This window comes from Heptranchias perlo, chromosome 27, assembly GCF_035084215.1.
Source record: "Heptranchias perlo isolate sHepPer1 chromosome 27, sHepPer1.hap1, whole genome shotgun sequence".
Classification (NCBI taxonomy): Eukaryota; Metazoa; Chordata; class Chondrichthyes; order Hexanchiformes; family Hexanchidae; genus Heptranchias; species Heptranchias perlo.
Genome location: NC_090351.1, coordinates 21,581,647 through 21,598,846, shown reverse-complemented (window position 1 = coordinate 21,598,846; position 17,200 = coordinate 21,581,647). Strand labels below are relative to the sequence as shown.

Genomic DNA, 17,200 nt, shown 5'->3' with positions numbered 1-17,200 from the left:
ATCATAGAAGGACACAGCATAGAAGGAGGCCAGTCAGCTCATCATGCCTGAGCCGGCTCCTTGAAAGAGCTATCCCCCAAATGGTCCCACTTCCCTGCTCTTTCCCCATAACCCTGCAAATTTTTCCACTTCATGTATTTATCCAATTCCCTTTTGAAAGTTATTATTGAATCTGCTTCCACCACCCTTTCAGGCTGTGCATTCCAGATCATAACTTGCTGTGTAAAAAAAATTCTCATGTCGCCTCTGGTTCTTATGCCAATTATCTTAAATCTGTGTCCTCTGGTTACCGATCCTTCTGCCACTGAAAATAGTTCCTCCTTATTTACTCCATCAAAACCCTTCATGATTTCAAACACCTATCAAACCTTCCTTTAACCTTCTCTGCTCAAAAGGAAAACCATCCCAGATTCTTTAGTCTCTCCATGTAACTGAAGTCTTTCATCTCTGGTACCATTCTAGTAAACCTCTTCTGCACCCTCTCTAAGGCTTTGGCATCCTTCCTAAAGTGTGGTGCCCAGAATTGGATACAATACTCTAGCTGTATTTCTCTACTGTTCTCAAAGCAATCATCACTTGTGAACACTGTTGGATTCTAATATTTCTTAGCTTAAATCATACATTTTAAGGGAAAGACATTTGAAGAATATGGAATTACTGTCATGCAAATTAAGATACCACAGCAAGAGAGGTGGATATTCAAGTGATGTTCTAAAACAAAATCTCATACATATACAGAACGCTAACCTACAGAATGTATGTTTTGCCCCAATGAAATTACCAATTTATCATTTCCATCAGTTTATACCAATAATACTCAAAAGTCCTGGGGTCCATTGACAGCACACTTATACTTCATCTGCTCAGCTACTGATGTTGGGACAGTTGGAATTCAGGAATCTTCCTTCCCATGACAATATTTTTAATAGACCTGTAAGTCTCATCATTTCTTCCCCCCACCCCCCCCACCAAACCTTTTAGGAAAGGGCCTGGCCTCCACTAGAGGTGCCATATTTGAAACCAGGAGCTCAATGGATGGGAAATCAGACGACAAACACTTGTTCGATCTCTCTATATGATGCAGTGGGTTGGAGCCTTCCTGAAAGAGGCTCTTGTGGAAGACACTACTCAGGGTTGAAAACAGTGAATGATCCTGGTTTACACATTCATTTAGTTCAAGGTGGTTGATTCTAGATTTATGCAAATCTGGAAGACATTTTTCCTTGTAGAATGCAACTTCTACACTATTAGAACAACATGACTAAACATTTTTAAATTTGTCAGCTAGAATTCCCACCCCGATACGGATAATTTGTGGAAGGTTGGATTTCTTTTGATGTGCTTTTGTAAGTTACAGCAGCTAAATTGAAGATCTTTGTGGAGAAGGAACTAGAAATTCTTTAGGATGCGATTTTGCCCAATCCTAAAGGAATATTGTTTTCTTTTAAAACCCCAGTTATAATATTCCAATTAACTAGCATGTGTTTACAGTAACTAGTATATCTCTTTAAACTTGAATTAGATTTACTAGAAACTGTTTCAAGTCCATTAAAAGTTAAAATATCTAACCTAGTAAGTAGTGATGCTTAAGGTCATTATCTTTAAGGGTCAAGGTGATGTTAAGTGGAACATTCAAGGACATCAACCTAAAAGTATTGACCATCATTTAAGGCTGGAGCTACAACAATCAATTATCAACCTTAGTGGAATGGGCAGACAAAGTGACATGCAATTTAATGTGAAGCTGAGCTGAGCTTCCTACCCAGTATCATCTCCATCACCAAGAACACCTACTTCCACCTCTAACATTACCCATCTCCACCCCTGCTGCTGAAACCCTCAACAATGCCTTTGTTATCTCTAGAGTCGACTATTCCAATGCTCTTCTGGCCGGCCTCCCATCCTGCACCCTCAGTAAACTTGAGCTCAACCAAAACTCTGCTGCCGATATCCTAATTTGCACCAAGTCCCGGTTCATCCATCATCCGTGCTTGCTGACCTACATTGTCTCCCGGTCCGGCAAAGTCTCGATTTTAAAATTCTCAACCTTGTTTTCAAATCCTTCCGTAGCCTCGCCCCTCCCTATCTGTATAACCTCCTCCATGAGCCACTCATTGCACAATGCCCAGCCTCTGCACTCCCCTTATAGCTGCATAGTGAAAATGGCTAGTCCAGTTAAGCTTCTGGCCAACGGTAACCCCAGGATATTGATGGTATGCAGTTGAAGCTCAGGGGGAAGTGGTTCAGCCTTTTCTTGTTGGAAATGGTCAATGTCTAGCAACTAAGTGCCACAAATGTTGCCAACTTGTCAGCCAGGCCCTGCTGTAGGCTGTTTCATTTATTGAAAGAGTTGTGAATAGAGCTGAACACAGTAGAATCATTGGAAAACAGCCCCACTCCTAACTTTGTGATGGAGGGAAAGTCACTGATGAAGTAGCCGACGATGATTCGGCCAAGGACGCTGCCCTGAGGAACTTTTGCAACGATTGGCCTCCAACATCCATGACTATTTTCCTTTGTAACAGGTATGACCTCAGCCACTGGAAGGTTTTCCCTTTGATCGTGATTAACCTGTTTTGTTAGGGCTCTTTGGTACCATACTCAAATTTAGCACCTATTACATTCAGTCATACTAGTTACAGTATACACATATTAGGAGGCAAATTGTAAGACAAATCTAATAGGCACACAGATATACTGGAGTTTCATCCAGTTTACGTCCAAATTTTATTTTAACAGGCACGCAAGCACACACCCCCGTTAACAATGAAAATTTTAATTCTGTGTGTGCAACTGTGGGTTACCATCTTTTAATGCATTATGATTTTGAAAAAGTATTAGTTCATGACATTTTTCAAAATGAATACAGACAAGCTCACATTTGTAAAAATGTAGTCAATCTATACTACTGAATTACCTCTGAAATTTCGAACCCACCAGGACAAGATATCTTGTCTCCATTTTGACTTCCCTTCCTCCTCCAGGTGCTAATTATTGCTGGCATTCTCTTCAATAAGCAACAGCTTTATGGTACCACACCCAAGTGATAATGCTCACACACCCCTTTCTAGCAGAGGTCACTGGACATCAATCAAAACCAGAAACCCTGGCTGGTGTTTCCCCTTAGCCCAGGGCTGCACCAATCACCCTTAATACCGTTGTCAATTTCCATAGCACCAATATACAGTTGTTTGAAAGCCAAGATTGTAGAAGTTTTCTGGTCACCAATCCATCCTCAATGACTTGGGAAGGTCGGAGTAGGCCAGTAATGGAAAAGCCACATTACTGGTCAATAAGAACAGACTGAGTGCTCAACCCAACCAGAGCCAGGAAAAGTGCTATTCAGCAATGTCAGAGGCTTGGTAACATTGCTGTTTTGGAAGTGCAAGGGAAAAATCACCTCTGTGGATAGATCTTAGCAACTTTAGGAGGTAGCAGCACAGCTGCCAAAGCCAGGGCTACTATTACCAACACTGCAGAGCAGATATATTAACTACAACTTACATTTCTACAGCAACTAATTACATACAAAGACACCTCAGCATTTTACAGGAAGGTGGATTGCAAGTGGACACTCAGTCAAGAGAAGAGGGAGGGATGGGAAGGGAGATTAGGAGATAAAAGTATAGTCAAGAAGAGTCTTAAAGAAGTTTCCGAAGGCAGTTAGGTATTTAGATATTCCCCTTTATTTTCTTTCCTCCATAACCCCATCCCCACAGAAACATCCTTCCAACATACAGTACACTTTAGGCAAAATTTACACAAATACCTGTTCTTTTTATATTTGTATACAAGTCTCAACCTTGGCTCAGTGATAGCACTCTTGCTGTTAAGTCAGGGCATGGGTTCAAGGCCCACTTCTGAGACTTGAGCACATAATCTAAATTGACATTCAAATTCAGTCCTGAGGGAATGCTGCAGCATTTAATATTCCATCTTTCAGACGAGACATTAAACCAAGATCCCGAAGGAATGCCCCTGCTCTTCTTTGAGTAGTGCCATGATTGTAAAAGATCCCATGGTACTACTTCAAGAGGGGTGTCTTGGCTGACATCTATCCAGCAATAACCACAATCAAAACAGATTTGATCATTTGCTGTTTGTGGGATCTTGCTGTATGCAATTTGGCTGCCATATTTACCTACATCACAACAATGACTACAGTTCAAAAGTAGTTCATCAACTGTAAAGCGCATTGGGACATCCTATGGACGTGGAAGGTTCTACATAAATTCAAGTTCTTCTTTATGTAAACCAGGCAACCTGACACTTAGTATTTTCAACTGAAGTTCTGTTTGAGTTCAACTCTGTTGCTCAGGATTTATATTTTGAAGAAATATTTGAAAGGAAAAAAATGGTCTACCCAAACCCAATTCACAGTCAATGCATTTCAGTAGATCACATAAATGTGATTACCACCTAACGCCCTCCCTCAGCTGATGAATCAGTCCTCCTCCATGTTGAACACCACTTGGAGGAAGCACTGAGGGTAGCAAGGGCACAGAACGTACTCTGGGTAGGGGACTTCAATGTCCATCACCAAGACTGGCTTGGTAGCACCACTACTGACCGAGCTGGCCGAGTCCTGAAGGACATAGCTGCTAGACTGGGCCTGCGGCAGGTGGTGAGCGAACCAACATGAGGGAAAAGCTTACTTGACCTCGTCCTCACCAATCTACTTGTCGCAGATGCATCTGTCCATGACAGTATTGGTAGGAGTGACCACCGCACAGTCCTCGTGGAGATGAAGTACCGTCTTCGCTCTGAGGACACCATCCAACGTGTTGTGTGGCACTACCACCGTGCTAAATGGGATAGATTCAGAACAAATCGAGCAGCTCAAAACTGGGTATCCATGAGGCGTTGTGGGCCATCAGCTGCAGCAGAATTATATTCCAGCACAATCTGTAACCTCATGGCCTGGCATATTCCTCACTCTACCATTACCAACAAGCCAGGGGATCAACCCTGGTTCAATGAGGAGTGTAGAAGAGCATGCCAGGAGCAGCACCAGGCGTACCTAAAAATGAGGTGCCAACCTGGTGAAGCTACAACTCAGGACTACATGCATGCTAAACAGCGGAAGCAACATGCTAGAGACAGAGCTAAGCAGTTCCACAACCAACGGATCAGATCAAAGCTCTGCAGTCCTGCCACATCCAGTCGTGAATGGTGGTGGACAATTAAACAACTAACGTGAGGAGGAGGCTCTGTAAACATCCCCATCCTCAACGATGGCAGAGTCCAGCACGTGAGTGCAAAAGACAAGGCTGAAGCGTTTGCAACCATCTTCAGCCAGAAGTGCTGAGTGGATGATCCATCTCGGCCACCTCCCGATATCCCCACCATCACAGAAGCCTGTCTTCAGCCAATTCGATTCACTCCATGTGATATCAAGAAACAGCTGAGTACACTGGATACAGCAAAGGCTATGGGCCCCGACAACATCCTGGCTGTAGTGCCGAACACTTGTGTTCCAGAACTAGCCGTGCCTCTAGCCAACCTGTTCCAGTATAGCTACAACACTGGCATCTACCCAACAATGTGGAAAATTGCCCAGGTATGTCCTGTCCACAAAAAGCAGGACAAATTCAATCACGCCAATTACCGCCCCATCAGTCTACTCTCGACCATCAGCAAAGTGATGGAAGGGGTCGTCGACAGTGCTATCAAGCGGCACTTACTCACCAATAACCTGCTCACCAATGCTCAGTTTGGGTTCTGCCAGGACCACTCTGTTCCAGACCGCATTACAGCCTTGGTCCAAACATGGACAAAAGAGCTGAATTCCAGAGGTGAGGTGAGAGTGACTGCCCTTGACATCAAGGCAGCATTTGACCGAGTGTGGCACCAAGAAGCCCTAGTAAAATTGAAGTCAATGGGAATCAGGGGGAAAACTCTCCAGTGGCTGGAGTCATACCTAGCACAAAGGAAGATGGTAGTGGTTGTTGCTGGCCAATCATCTCAGCCCCAGGACATTGCTGCAAGAGTTCCTCAAGGCAGTGTCCTAGGCCCAACCATCTCAGCTGCTTCATCAATGACCTTCCCTCCATCATAAGGTCAGAAATGGGGATGTTCGATGATGATTGCACAGTGTTCAGTTCCATTCGCAACCCCTCAGATAATGAAGCAGTCCGAGCCCGCATGCAGCAAGACCTGGACAACATCCAGGCTTGGGCTGCTAAGTGGCAAGTAACATTTGCGCCAGACAAGACCATCTCCAACAAGAGAGAGTCTAACCACCTCCCCTTGACATTCAACTGCATTACCATCACCGAATCCCCCACCATCAACATCCTGGGGGTCACCATTGGCCAGAAACTTAACTGGACCAGCCATATAAATACTGTGGCTACAAGAGCAGGTCAGAGGCTGGATATTCTGTGGCGAGTGACTCACCTCCTGACTCCCCAAAGCCTTTCCACCATCTATAAGGCACAAGTCAGGAGTGAGATGGAATACTCTCCACTTGCCTGGATGAGTGCAGCTCCAACAACAGTCAAGAAGCTCGACACTATCCAGGACAAAGCAGCCCGCTTGATTGGCACCCCATCCACCACCCTAAACATTCACTCCCTTCACCACCGGCGCACAGTGGCTGCAGTGTATACCATCCACAAGATGCACTGCAGCAACTTGCCAAGGCTTCTTCGACAGCACCTCCCAAACCCACCTCTACCACCTAGAAGGACAAGATTAGCAGGTACATGGGAACAACACCACCTGCACGTTCCCCTCCAAGTCACATACCATCCCGACTTGGAAATATATCGCCGTTCCTTCATCGTCGCTGGGTCAAAATCCTGGAACTCCCTTCCTAACAGCACTGTGGGAGAGCCTTCACCACACGGACCGCAGCTCACCGCCACCTTCTCAAGGGCAATTAGGGATGGGCAATAAATGCCGGCCTCGCCAGCGACGCCCACATCCCCTGAATGAATAAAAAAAATCTGACCTAAGCAGTATGAAGTGGTGCAAGAATCTATAGGTTAGTAAGATTTACAAACCATTTTCCCCAATTCTAAAATCAAAATGTAAGACAGCATAAACCTCAAAATATATTTACTTGTATCAGAAATTTACACAGAATAAAAGGGGATTGGTTTTGGTACAAGAACCATTTGGATTATTTTAAGTAAAAATGCAATAATCTGTTTCTGATTCAGTAAGTCTAAAAAGAGTAGGGATACTAAAGTCAATAGAGTAATATGTTCTTTAAGGTGCGTCTTTTCAAATTCCAGTAAGTAACGTAACTCTTTAAACCTACATGCCTTACACAGATATAGTCATGTTGTTTGCAAAAGATTTGCAGCCAAGAAGATACAAAAAGTTAACCAGGTGTATGCCTCAGGTTAAAGAAAAGCCAAGCCCTAAATTTCAGATTTGATACAGATTACTAAAGGCTCCAGCCCTACAGCAGTTCTATTTTTCGAAGGAGAAACATTTGAAAGTGAATAAATGTAAAAATCTTGAAGGCCCATTACAGCCAAAATTAAATATAACTCCCATTCAAAGTATTAAATAAATGACTGCTTCAAACCAGAGATAAACTAAGCCTCGGGCTTTCTTTAATAAGCTCTGAAAATATCTAAATTCACAAGTTAGTAGGACACTAGCTAAGGAATCAACTAGTTGATTCAAATCTAGGACAGTATGAACTCTTAACCCAATTTCTCTCAAGATCCAAAGTTTTTGATAGTTCAAATCTTAATCTAAATGTGAAACAAAACAGACAATGCTGAACCAAAGGACTCCATTTTTGAACAGTGTCTTCATTATCTTACAATCCCCTGAATTTAATCCCAGTTAGCAGATATGACCTGAAACAGGGCTACATAAGAACATAACAAAAATAGCAGCACAGGTATGCCATATGGCCCCTTGAGCTTGCTCTGCCATTCAATCAGATCATGGCTGATCTTCAACCTCAACTCCACTTTCCTGCCCTATCTCCACATCCCTTGATTCTCCTAAAGTCCAAAAATCTATGACTATCTCAGCCTTGAATACTCAGTGACAGCATCCGCAGCCCTCTAGGGTAAATTCCAAAGATTCACAAGCCTCTGAGTGAAGAAATTCCTCCTCATCTGAGTCTTAAATGGCCCAGCCCTTATCCTGCAACTATGCCCCCTAGTTCTAGACTCTCTAGCCAGGGAAAACAACCTCTCAGCAACCTCTACCCTGTCAAGCCACCTCAGAATCTTGTATGTTTCAATGAGATCACCTCTCATTCTTCTAAACGCCAGAAAGTATCAGCCCATTCTACTCAACCTCTCCTCATCAGACAACCCTCATATTCCAGGAATTAATCCAGTGAATCTTCGTTGCACCGCCTCTAAGGCAAGTATATTCTTCCTTAGATAAAGAGATCAAAACTGTCCAGGTGAAGTCTCACCAAAACCCTGTACAATAGTAAGACTTCCTTACTCTTGTACTCTAACCCCCTTGCAATAAAGGCCAACTTGCCATTTGCCTTCCTAATTGCTTGCTGTACTGCATGCCAGCCTTGTGTTTCTTCTACTAAGACACCAAAGTGTGTCTGAACACCCAACATTTAATAGTTTCTCACCATTTAAAAAACATTCTGTTTTTCTATTCTTCCTACCAAAGTGAATAACCTCACATTTCCCCATATTATACTCCATCTGCAACCTTCTTGCCCACTCACTTAACCTGTCTATATCCTTTTGCAGACTCTGTACCCTCCTCACAGCTTACTTTCTCACCTAGCTTTGTATCGTCAGCAAACTTGGATACATTACACTCAGTCCTTTCATCTAAGTCATTAATAGATTGTAACTAGCTGAGGCCCAAGCACCAATCCTTGTGGCACCCCACTAGTTACAGCCTGCCAACCTGAAAATGACCAGTTTATCCCTACTCTGTTTTCTGTCCATTAACCGATCCTCTATCCATGCTAATATTTTACCCCCAACCCCATGAGCCCTGATCTTGCGTAACAACATTTTACGTGGCACATTATCGAATGCCTTTTGAAAATTTTAAGCTGCACAGACTGACACACAAGCAGGAATGTGACATAGTGGGGTAATTTAGGCACCCGTTTCTCAGAAGTCAAACGAGGTAAAAGGGCCTTTATTTGTTGGCAGTGTAAATAGGTGACATTAAATCTAGCACCCTTTTTATTGGTAACCCAGTGGGCCAGAAGCCTAATTCATACACACACACAAACAGAACAGAGATTTACAGTTATTCAGGGCAACACACATACACAACTTTCATTTATATTGCACCTTTAATGTAGAAAAACATCCCAAGGCGCTTCACAGCAGCGTTACAAACAGAATTTGACACCGAGCCACATAGGAGGTATTAGGACAGGTGACCAAGAGCTTGGACAAAGAGGCAGGTTTTAAGAAACATCTTAAAAGAGAGTGGTAGAGAAGTTTAGGGAGGGAATTCCAGAGCTTGGGACCTAGGCAGTTGAAGGTACAGCTGCCAATGGTGGAGCGATTAAAATCGGGATGCGCAAGAGGCAAGAATTGGAGAAGCGCAGATATCTTGGAGGGTTGTAGGGCTGGAGGAGGTTACAAAAGGTAGGGAGAGGTGAGGCCATAGAGGGATTTGAAAACAAGGAGGAGAATTTTTTAAAAATCGAGGCAATCCCAGACTAAGAGCCAATGTAGGTCAGTGAGCACAGGGGTGATGGGAAAACAGGACTTGGTGCGAGTTAGGATACGGGCAGCAGAGTTTTGGATGCGCTCAAGTTTATGGAGGGTGGAAGGTGAGAGGCCAGTCAGGAGGGCATTGGAATAGTCCAGTCTAGAGGTAACAAAGGCATGGATAAGGGTTTCAGCATAGATGTGCAGAGACGGGCAATGTTATGGAGGTGGAAGTAGGCGGTCCTGGTGAAGAAGTGGATATGTGGTTGGAAGCTCATCTCAGCGTCAAATAGGACTCCAAGGTTGCGAGCGGTCTGGTTCAACCTCAGACAGTGGCCAGGGAACAAAGTTTGCAGCAGGAACCAAAGACAAGGGCTTCCGTCATCCCAATATTTAGTTGGAGGAAATTTTTGCTCATCCAGTCGAACAAGCAGTGTGACAATTGAGAGACACGTTGGTGAGGTAGAGCTAGGTGTCGCCAGCGTACATGTGGAATCTGACGTTGTGTTTTCGGTTGACGTCATTGAGGAGAGATAGGAGGGGGCCAAGGATAGATCCTTGGGGGACTCCAGAGATAACTGTGCAGGAGGGGGAAAAGAGAAGCCATTACAGGTGATTCTCTGGCTACAACTGGATAGATAACAATGGAACCAGGCGAGTGCAGTCCCACCCAGCTGGATGACAGAGACATTGGAGGAAGATGGCGTGGTCAACCGTGTCAAAGGGTGCAGACAGGTCGAAAAGGATGAGGAGGGATAGTTTACCATCGTCACAGTCACATAGGATGTCATTTGTGCCTTTGATAAGGGCCATTTCAGTACTGCGGCAGGAGTGGAAACCTGATTGGAGGGATTCAAACACGGAGCTGCGGGAAAGATGGGCATGCATTTGGGAGGCGACAACACATTCAAGGATGTGTACCTTTGTAGTTAAAAACAACAAATAAAAGAAATACCGAACTTGCATTGATATGGCACCTTACATGACCTGAGGACATCCCAAAGTGCTTTATAGCCAATTAAGTACTTTTAAAGTGTAGTCACTGTTGTAATGTAGGAAATGCGGCAGCCAATTTGCCGCACAGCAAGGTCCCACAAACAAAAGAGATAATCTATTTTAGTAATACTGATGGAGGGATAAATATTGGCCAGGACACCGAGGAGAACTCTCCTGCTCTTCTTCAAATAGTGTCATGGGGTCATTTGCATCCAAAGGGCCCTCAGTTTAACGTCTCATCCGAAAGATGACACCTCTGTCAGTGCAGCGCTCCCTCAGTACTACACTGAGGTGACAGCCTAGATTATGTGCTTAAGTCTCTGGAGTGGGACTTGAACCCACACCCTTCTGGCTTGGAGCCAAGACTGACATCTCAGCCTTGTGTACTTCATGTATCGCTGTTTGGATGGAAACAAGGATGAAGCCACAAGGAAAATAAAATTGGAAAAAATCCCTTCATAATAAAAGTACTATGATAAATGCTATCAACCAAATGTTGGGAAAATCAAAACCATCATTTGTTTCCCTCAATAAATTCCACTACTTTGCCACTGATTCGGTCCCCTTCCCCAGCCACTCACTCAGACTGAAGCATACCTCATTGTCCTCTGATCCAGAAGTGAGCTTACACACTATACATCAGCAAAGCCATTTATTTCCACCTCTCCATCAATGCCCACCCGTCCCACCACAGCCCCAGCACCACTGGAACACTTATTCACACGTTTGTCACTACTAGACTTAAATTCTCTAATGTCTTCCTTGCTGGCCTCTGATGCTCCATATACTCCAACTCATCCAAAACGCAGTATGCTATATACCCTGTTATGCACTAAGTCCCACTTGCTCATGCCTTTCATTTCATTGGCAGCCCTATTCTGCTAAATGCCTTCACACCTTTACTTCTCTCTCCACCTTTAAAACCATCTCAAAATCCATCTTTTTGGTCACTTCCCCTAACTCTCCTACCATGGTTTAGTGACCACTCCCCTCTCTAAGGCACTTTGGGATGCCTTCTACATTAAAGATGCTGTATGCAAGCTGATGCTGTTGGCAGTACATGAGGTGAGGATTTCAAGTGTGTTCTGAGACAGCAGAAGCCAACTATACAGCATAGTAGAAGTGCAGTATTGCCATGGGATTTTCAGAATTGCACATAAGAGGTTGAAATCTATTGTACCTTAATTTAAGTCCTGTGAAATGCAACGGTGACTTTATAAATTAAAATACACTATATGAAGTACTGCAAAAACATGTAGATTTCATAATGTGTCAAAACTATTATTCAATTTCATTTTCTCTTCTTGTTTAGAATTTTTAAATGCGACCATTGTTAAAAGCTGTTTTCAACATTGTTTAAATCAACAGCACCCCATAAAAATTATTTTTTTATTTATAATAGGAACAGGACTAGGCCATTCAGCCCCTCGAGCCTGTTCCGCCATTCAATTAGATGATGGCTGATCTTAATCTTACTTAACTCCATCTACCCACCTTGGTTCTGTAACCCTTGTCTAACAAAAATCTATCAATCTCAGTTTTGAAATTGATCTAGTCCTAGCCTCAACAGCAGTGGGGGGGGGGGGGGGGGGGGGGGGGGGGTCAAAAAGAGTTCCATATGTAAATATGTTTTTATTTAAAACATCAAGTGTTTATTTCATCGCTAGCAATATTAGTTTGGAAGCACTACAGAGTCCAATAGCGAAAGAAACTGAATTAACATGCACAGGTGACAATGAATTATCCGTTGATTTATCACCTTCAATCATATTCAAATATTAACACAAGCAGATGATTAGCATAATTCATGACAGCTATTTGAATTTTTAAAATCGGGTCCTACTGGAACATTACCTCTAATGTTAGTGTGGCAACTGTTGTGAAGTAGTTATGCAAATTTGCTGTAACAATTTTACACCTATAAGAAACCAACTTGTGACAATCTTACACAAAGTGAAAAGGGCAAGTTTTGCTTCATTACTTGCTCTTAATAAATAGCATGTTTAACAGTCTCCTCAGACTTTTACCAACAATGACTGCAATATTTCAATGTCATTTTTGCTCAAAAAATTTCAAATCATCTAGTAGTTTGAATTAAGCGAACAGCACAGGAGGCATTTTGCTCAAAAAAGTTAAGCAATTTTGAACTAACAGTAAACAGCATATTTTCAAAAGAGAAGTACAAAAGTTTTTTTTAAATTGAGAGATGAAGTATTCTATGATTCAACATTTCATTATTTCAGTTGTTGCAGTAGGCAACAAACAAACTGTACTTCAAAATTAGCACAGGTCCTTCAAAACTCAAAAGGGGTACAAAACTAAAGGGATTGGTACATGTTTCAACTTTCTTATTATTTCCCCCCAACTTAGTTTCTTCTCACCTTCTAGACTGCACTTTGCACTTCTAACAAGCTGACTCTAAACAGGAGTGCAAAGGTTTGGAAATCATGACTTAAACACAAAACCTACCCATTCCACATCTTGTATTTTATAGGCCATTTATTCTATCAAACTATTTCCACAGAATTTTTTTAATCGCCAAATATGCCCATTTATGTTGTAGGGCACATACAACAAGTGACTAACTGCACATGTACTCAACTTTGCCACACTGATCACAACATTCCTGGGCATTGGGGAAGATTGCTAATGGTGAAACTATATTGTGGGTCTGTACAGGTGAGCCAAGAAGCCAGCCTGTCTATAGCCAGACCTAATTTGACAGGTGACATGACCCGAGCGCCATCAGTGGCACCCTATGGTACCCCAGGAAACCCCTCCCAAAGAGGGCTTTGGTTCCTTCAGCTGCACAGTCATCATTTCACAGAATTGTTTCAGATAGCACTCACCACTGTAGCCAGTTCGGCAAAGAAATGGAGATGCACGACTGTGAAATAAGTTACATATATGATTATGCAAGGTAGATGTTACAGCCAAAAAAAAAAATCTATAATTTGCAAGAAAGTTAGAAACTAATTTCTCATACCCCTCAGTTCAGGAGTGTAGCAATTCTTCATTACTTACCTATAAAATAGCTTTACTGTAATGATGAAAGTTACTCAAGACCAAGTAAATAGTTGTTTAGAAGTTTTCATAATATCTCTATATATGCAAGCAGCAGTGGTTTGCTCCTGCACAGCTATTTGAGAAGTTTAAAGAACTGTTTACTGACACCCATACTTCACAAATCTAAGCATTGGTGGAGCAAGAGTACTTCACCCTGCCAGCAGAGTATTTCTTTGCAACCTCTGCTTCCACTTGCATTTATACTGTAGGCAGGGCTGCCATTGGAATCAATGTTAGTGGTGCTCCATATGTCTGGAGGTGTTATTATAGTGCACATTTGCTGTGAATTCCATCTGTGATTCTCTGTTCACTGGCCTCCCAAGCTCCACCCTATACAAACTCCAACTTGCCCAAAACTCTGCCACTCACCCATCATCCCCATCCCTTCAATTGGCTCCATATCTCCCAAAACATAAAATTCCTCAGTCTTGTTTACAAGTCCCCCTGCAGCTTCACCCCACCCTATCTCTGCATACAACCTCCAGCTCTACATCACAGTCCCTGTCCTTCAATGCTGCAACTTTAGCTGGTTAATTCCACACTTCTACTCCATCTATGGCAGTGTTCAGTCCTGCTTTCTTCTGAAAGTAGACAGTCATAGTGATGGATGTGGGTTTGAGGCTCAGGTCAGGTTCAGCAGGACCCTGAGATTCACATATATAAAAGCATATTGCTGCTGTTTTTGCAAACATGCAACCTAAGAAGTGCATCATATAGTGATGTTTTGCTTTTGGATTAATTAGCAAAACAATTAAACTAGGTAAAGAAAGACCACTAACATTGATTCCAATAGCAGCCTTGCCTACATCACTTTACATACAAAAGAAAGACAGACTTCTCAAATCCAAATCAGCAAGTTCCAAACTACTATTAACTATTTAGGGGCTTTCTCAACAGGAAAAACTGTCAGCAAGTCAAACCAATGGCACTCAACAGGTTGCAGCTGGTTCTAAAACACTATCCAATTTGTCCACTTGATGCAAGTGTGTGCCAATTTTAAAAAATGGCAATCATAAATACAATAACTAAAATAAGATTGACTACGGTGTTTAACCAGGCAAATTACAGTTACTCATTTTGTTAACCAAACAAATGCACAATCAACATCAGAGAGCATTAAGCACATTTTCAATATTCCAAAGGGTTTGGAATTCAAACACAGGACAAACTCTGGTGGATCAAAGTCTAACATCGGTGATACAAGAAAAAACGGGTCAACAATTGTGTGCAATAAACTTTCGCTGGGCTCCTGTTGCTTCACCCTTTTGTTACACACGGTATGGGGTTTCTGCAGCATTCTAGACAACAGAGGCATCATACAACAAGTTACCCAACAACCTATTTTTGACCAGCGTGAATTTTTTTTTTGGTAAACCCTCTAATGAAATAAATTTTGCAAAAAAAAAACACATCTGTGCACTACAAGGTTGCGCAGCGTCAAAAGAAAAACGCGAGAAAAAAAAACGCCAGTACAGTATTTAACAACTCTGGGCCTAGCGAGGCCTGCACGAGTGGAAAGCAGAGACGACGCCGCCGCGCTGCTGCTGCTGCTGCTCTCGCTCGCCCCGCTCAAGAAACTTTTTGCTCACAAACTTGTGCAACCGGTGCGCGGCTCGAGCGAATAAATAAATAAAAAGGCGGCGAGGCACGTACCAGACGGAGCCGTAAGCCCCTGAGCCGACGGGGGAGAGGTTCTGGTATCTCTCCGGCACTTCCCAGATTGTCTTATTCAACTCCTGCTTGTAAAAGTGCGGCCTGACTTCTGACATTGTGTAGTGCCTGCTCTCCCCTTCGAGGCGGAGGAGGAGGGAATTGGTGGAAAGAATTAAAATTTAAAAAAAACCGCCCCTTTCTATTTTATATATATATATTAAAAAAAACGATCAACTTGAATTGCTGGGGGGGTTTATTTTAGTCACTATTTAAAGGTAAAATCCATGCAACGAAATTCTCCTTGTGGAACCGAAGCATTGAGAAATAAGCAGCCGTGCGCTGAGGGCAATGAAAGACAAGCAACTCCCACAGGCATTTGACACTCGGCACCACCGCTCGAGCTCCCGATTTCTCCACTTCCCTCTTCAGCCGCAGTGACGTCAGAACCCCCCCCCCAAAACCATGCGCGCGCCCGGATTGTTCGGGGATTGCGTCATACTTCCCGGTATTGACGCGGCTCACACGCGCAAATACACAGAGACTGCCTGGCGATCTGTATCATTCGTCGGATGGTTAACATAATCCCCTGAATATAATTTGATGTTGGAGAGAATTTTTTTCTTAAAAATTGATGCATTAATTATATTCTCGTTTCGCGATAAATCAGTCGCTTGACTGAGTGAAAGGAGAATCTGCAGGCATGGCAAGCCGTGTTGAATATGTGTCTGTGTGTATGCAAATAGCAGCATATAACGTAAGACTTTCACTGCTCTGGAGGCTGCACTTTAAACACTACTGCTGTGGACACGCTGTGCGAGACGACTCAGATTCATGCTCGGTTAGTTGTAAGGCTGAGAACAGAGAACGATTATACAATAATACCTTCTCCATTTCCAATCCGGTTCATCAAGCTCACTAGTGAGGCATCTTTGAGTGAACCCATACAAAACACTGGGTTGCCCAGTGCCAATAAAGTGCCATCATCATTTTTTTTTGGCACAAATAATAAGCACCTCGTTTAGTCTTGCATTCTTGATAGGCGTGCTGCCTCATATATTTGGGAAACTCGCTGTCTTCTGGAGTAGTTTGCATAATTTCGCTGAAGATATACTAATTTTATTGATTATATTTAAAAATCTAAAAAATTGTATGTATCACTTATTTTCTCGTAACCTTTTATGTAACCCATTTTCTATGTTGTATTTTAATTTAAAAATAACTCCAATCGTAAATACAAACACAAAGAAAGATTTTTTTTCGTTAGAACAGCGCAGATTACTGGGTGACATAATTGAAGTTTTCAAAATTATGAAAGGATGGGATAGGGTATATAGAAGCAGACTCAATAAATGAGGGACCAAGAACAAGGGGCCAGTGATACAAGATTAAATGTAAGAGATTTTGAACAGAGGGCAGCAGAAACTTCTTCACATAGAGAGTTGTGAGGCTGTGGATTTCACTTCCAGGGTCAGTGGTTGAGGCAGAAACTATGTCAACATTCAAGATTAGATTGGATTGGTGGATGAAAGTAAAATGGTTGAAGGGATATGGGGATGGGGTGGCTAAATGTGATTAGAACTATTTGCTCGAGTTTAGGGTAAATGCTGACACAGACTGGTTGGGCTGAATGGCCTGTTTCCGTGTTGTAACTTCTACGTATTTCTATGTAAGTAGATTTTCAATGTGTGTCACTATCTTTCTGAAAATCTCACAACAATGGACCTAGGCAAATGTGCTGTTTTGTGTTTGACTATACAGCTTGTCTTTTAAGTATTTCTGTACTACATTTGTTTTCAAAGTATATAAAATTCAGGAGTTTCACTGCACAATTCATCCTATAAAGAAGATGCTCGACAGTTTTA

General features: G+C 42.6%; 1 protein-coding gene across 2 annotated transcripts in view; it reads right to left on the bottom strand.

Moving 5' to 3' along the window:
* Positions 1-15,779, bottom strand: part of LOC137344463 (mitogen-activated protein kinase 14) — a 63,356-nt gene extending 47,577 nt beyond the window's left edge. For both annotated transcript variants that reach the window (XM_068007444.1, XM_068007443.1), the window contains exon 1: positions 15,339-15,779. In XM_068007444.1, the coding sequence (XP_067863545.1) occupies positions 15,339-15,454 (116 nt within the window). In that variant the 5' untranslated portion in view covers positions 15,455-15,779. The remainder of the gene's footprint in view (positions 1-15,338) is intronic.
* Between the last annotated feature and the right edge of the window lie 1,421 nt (positions 15,780-17,200).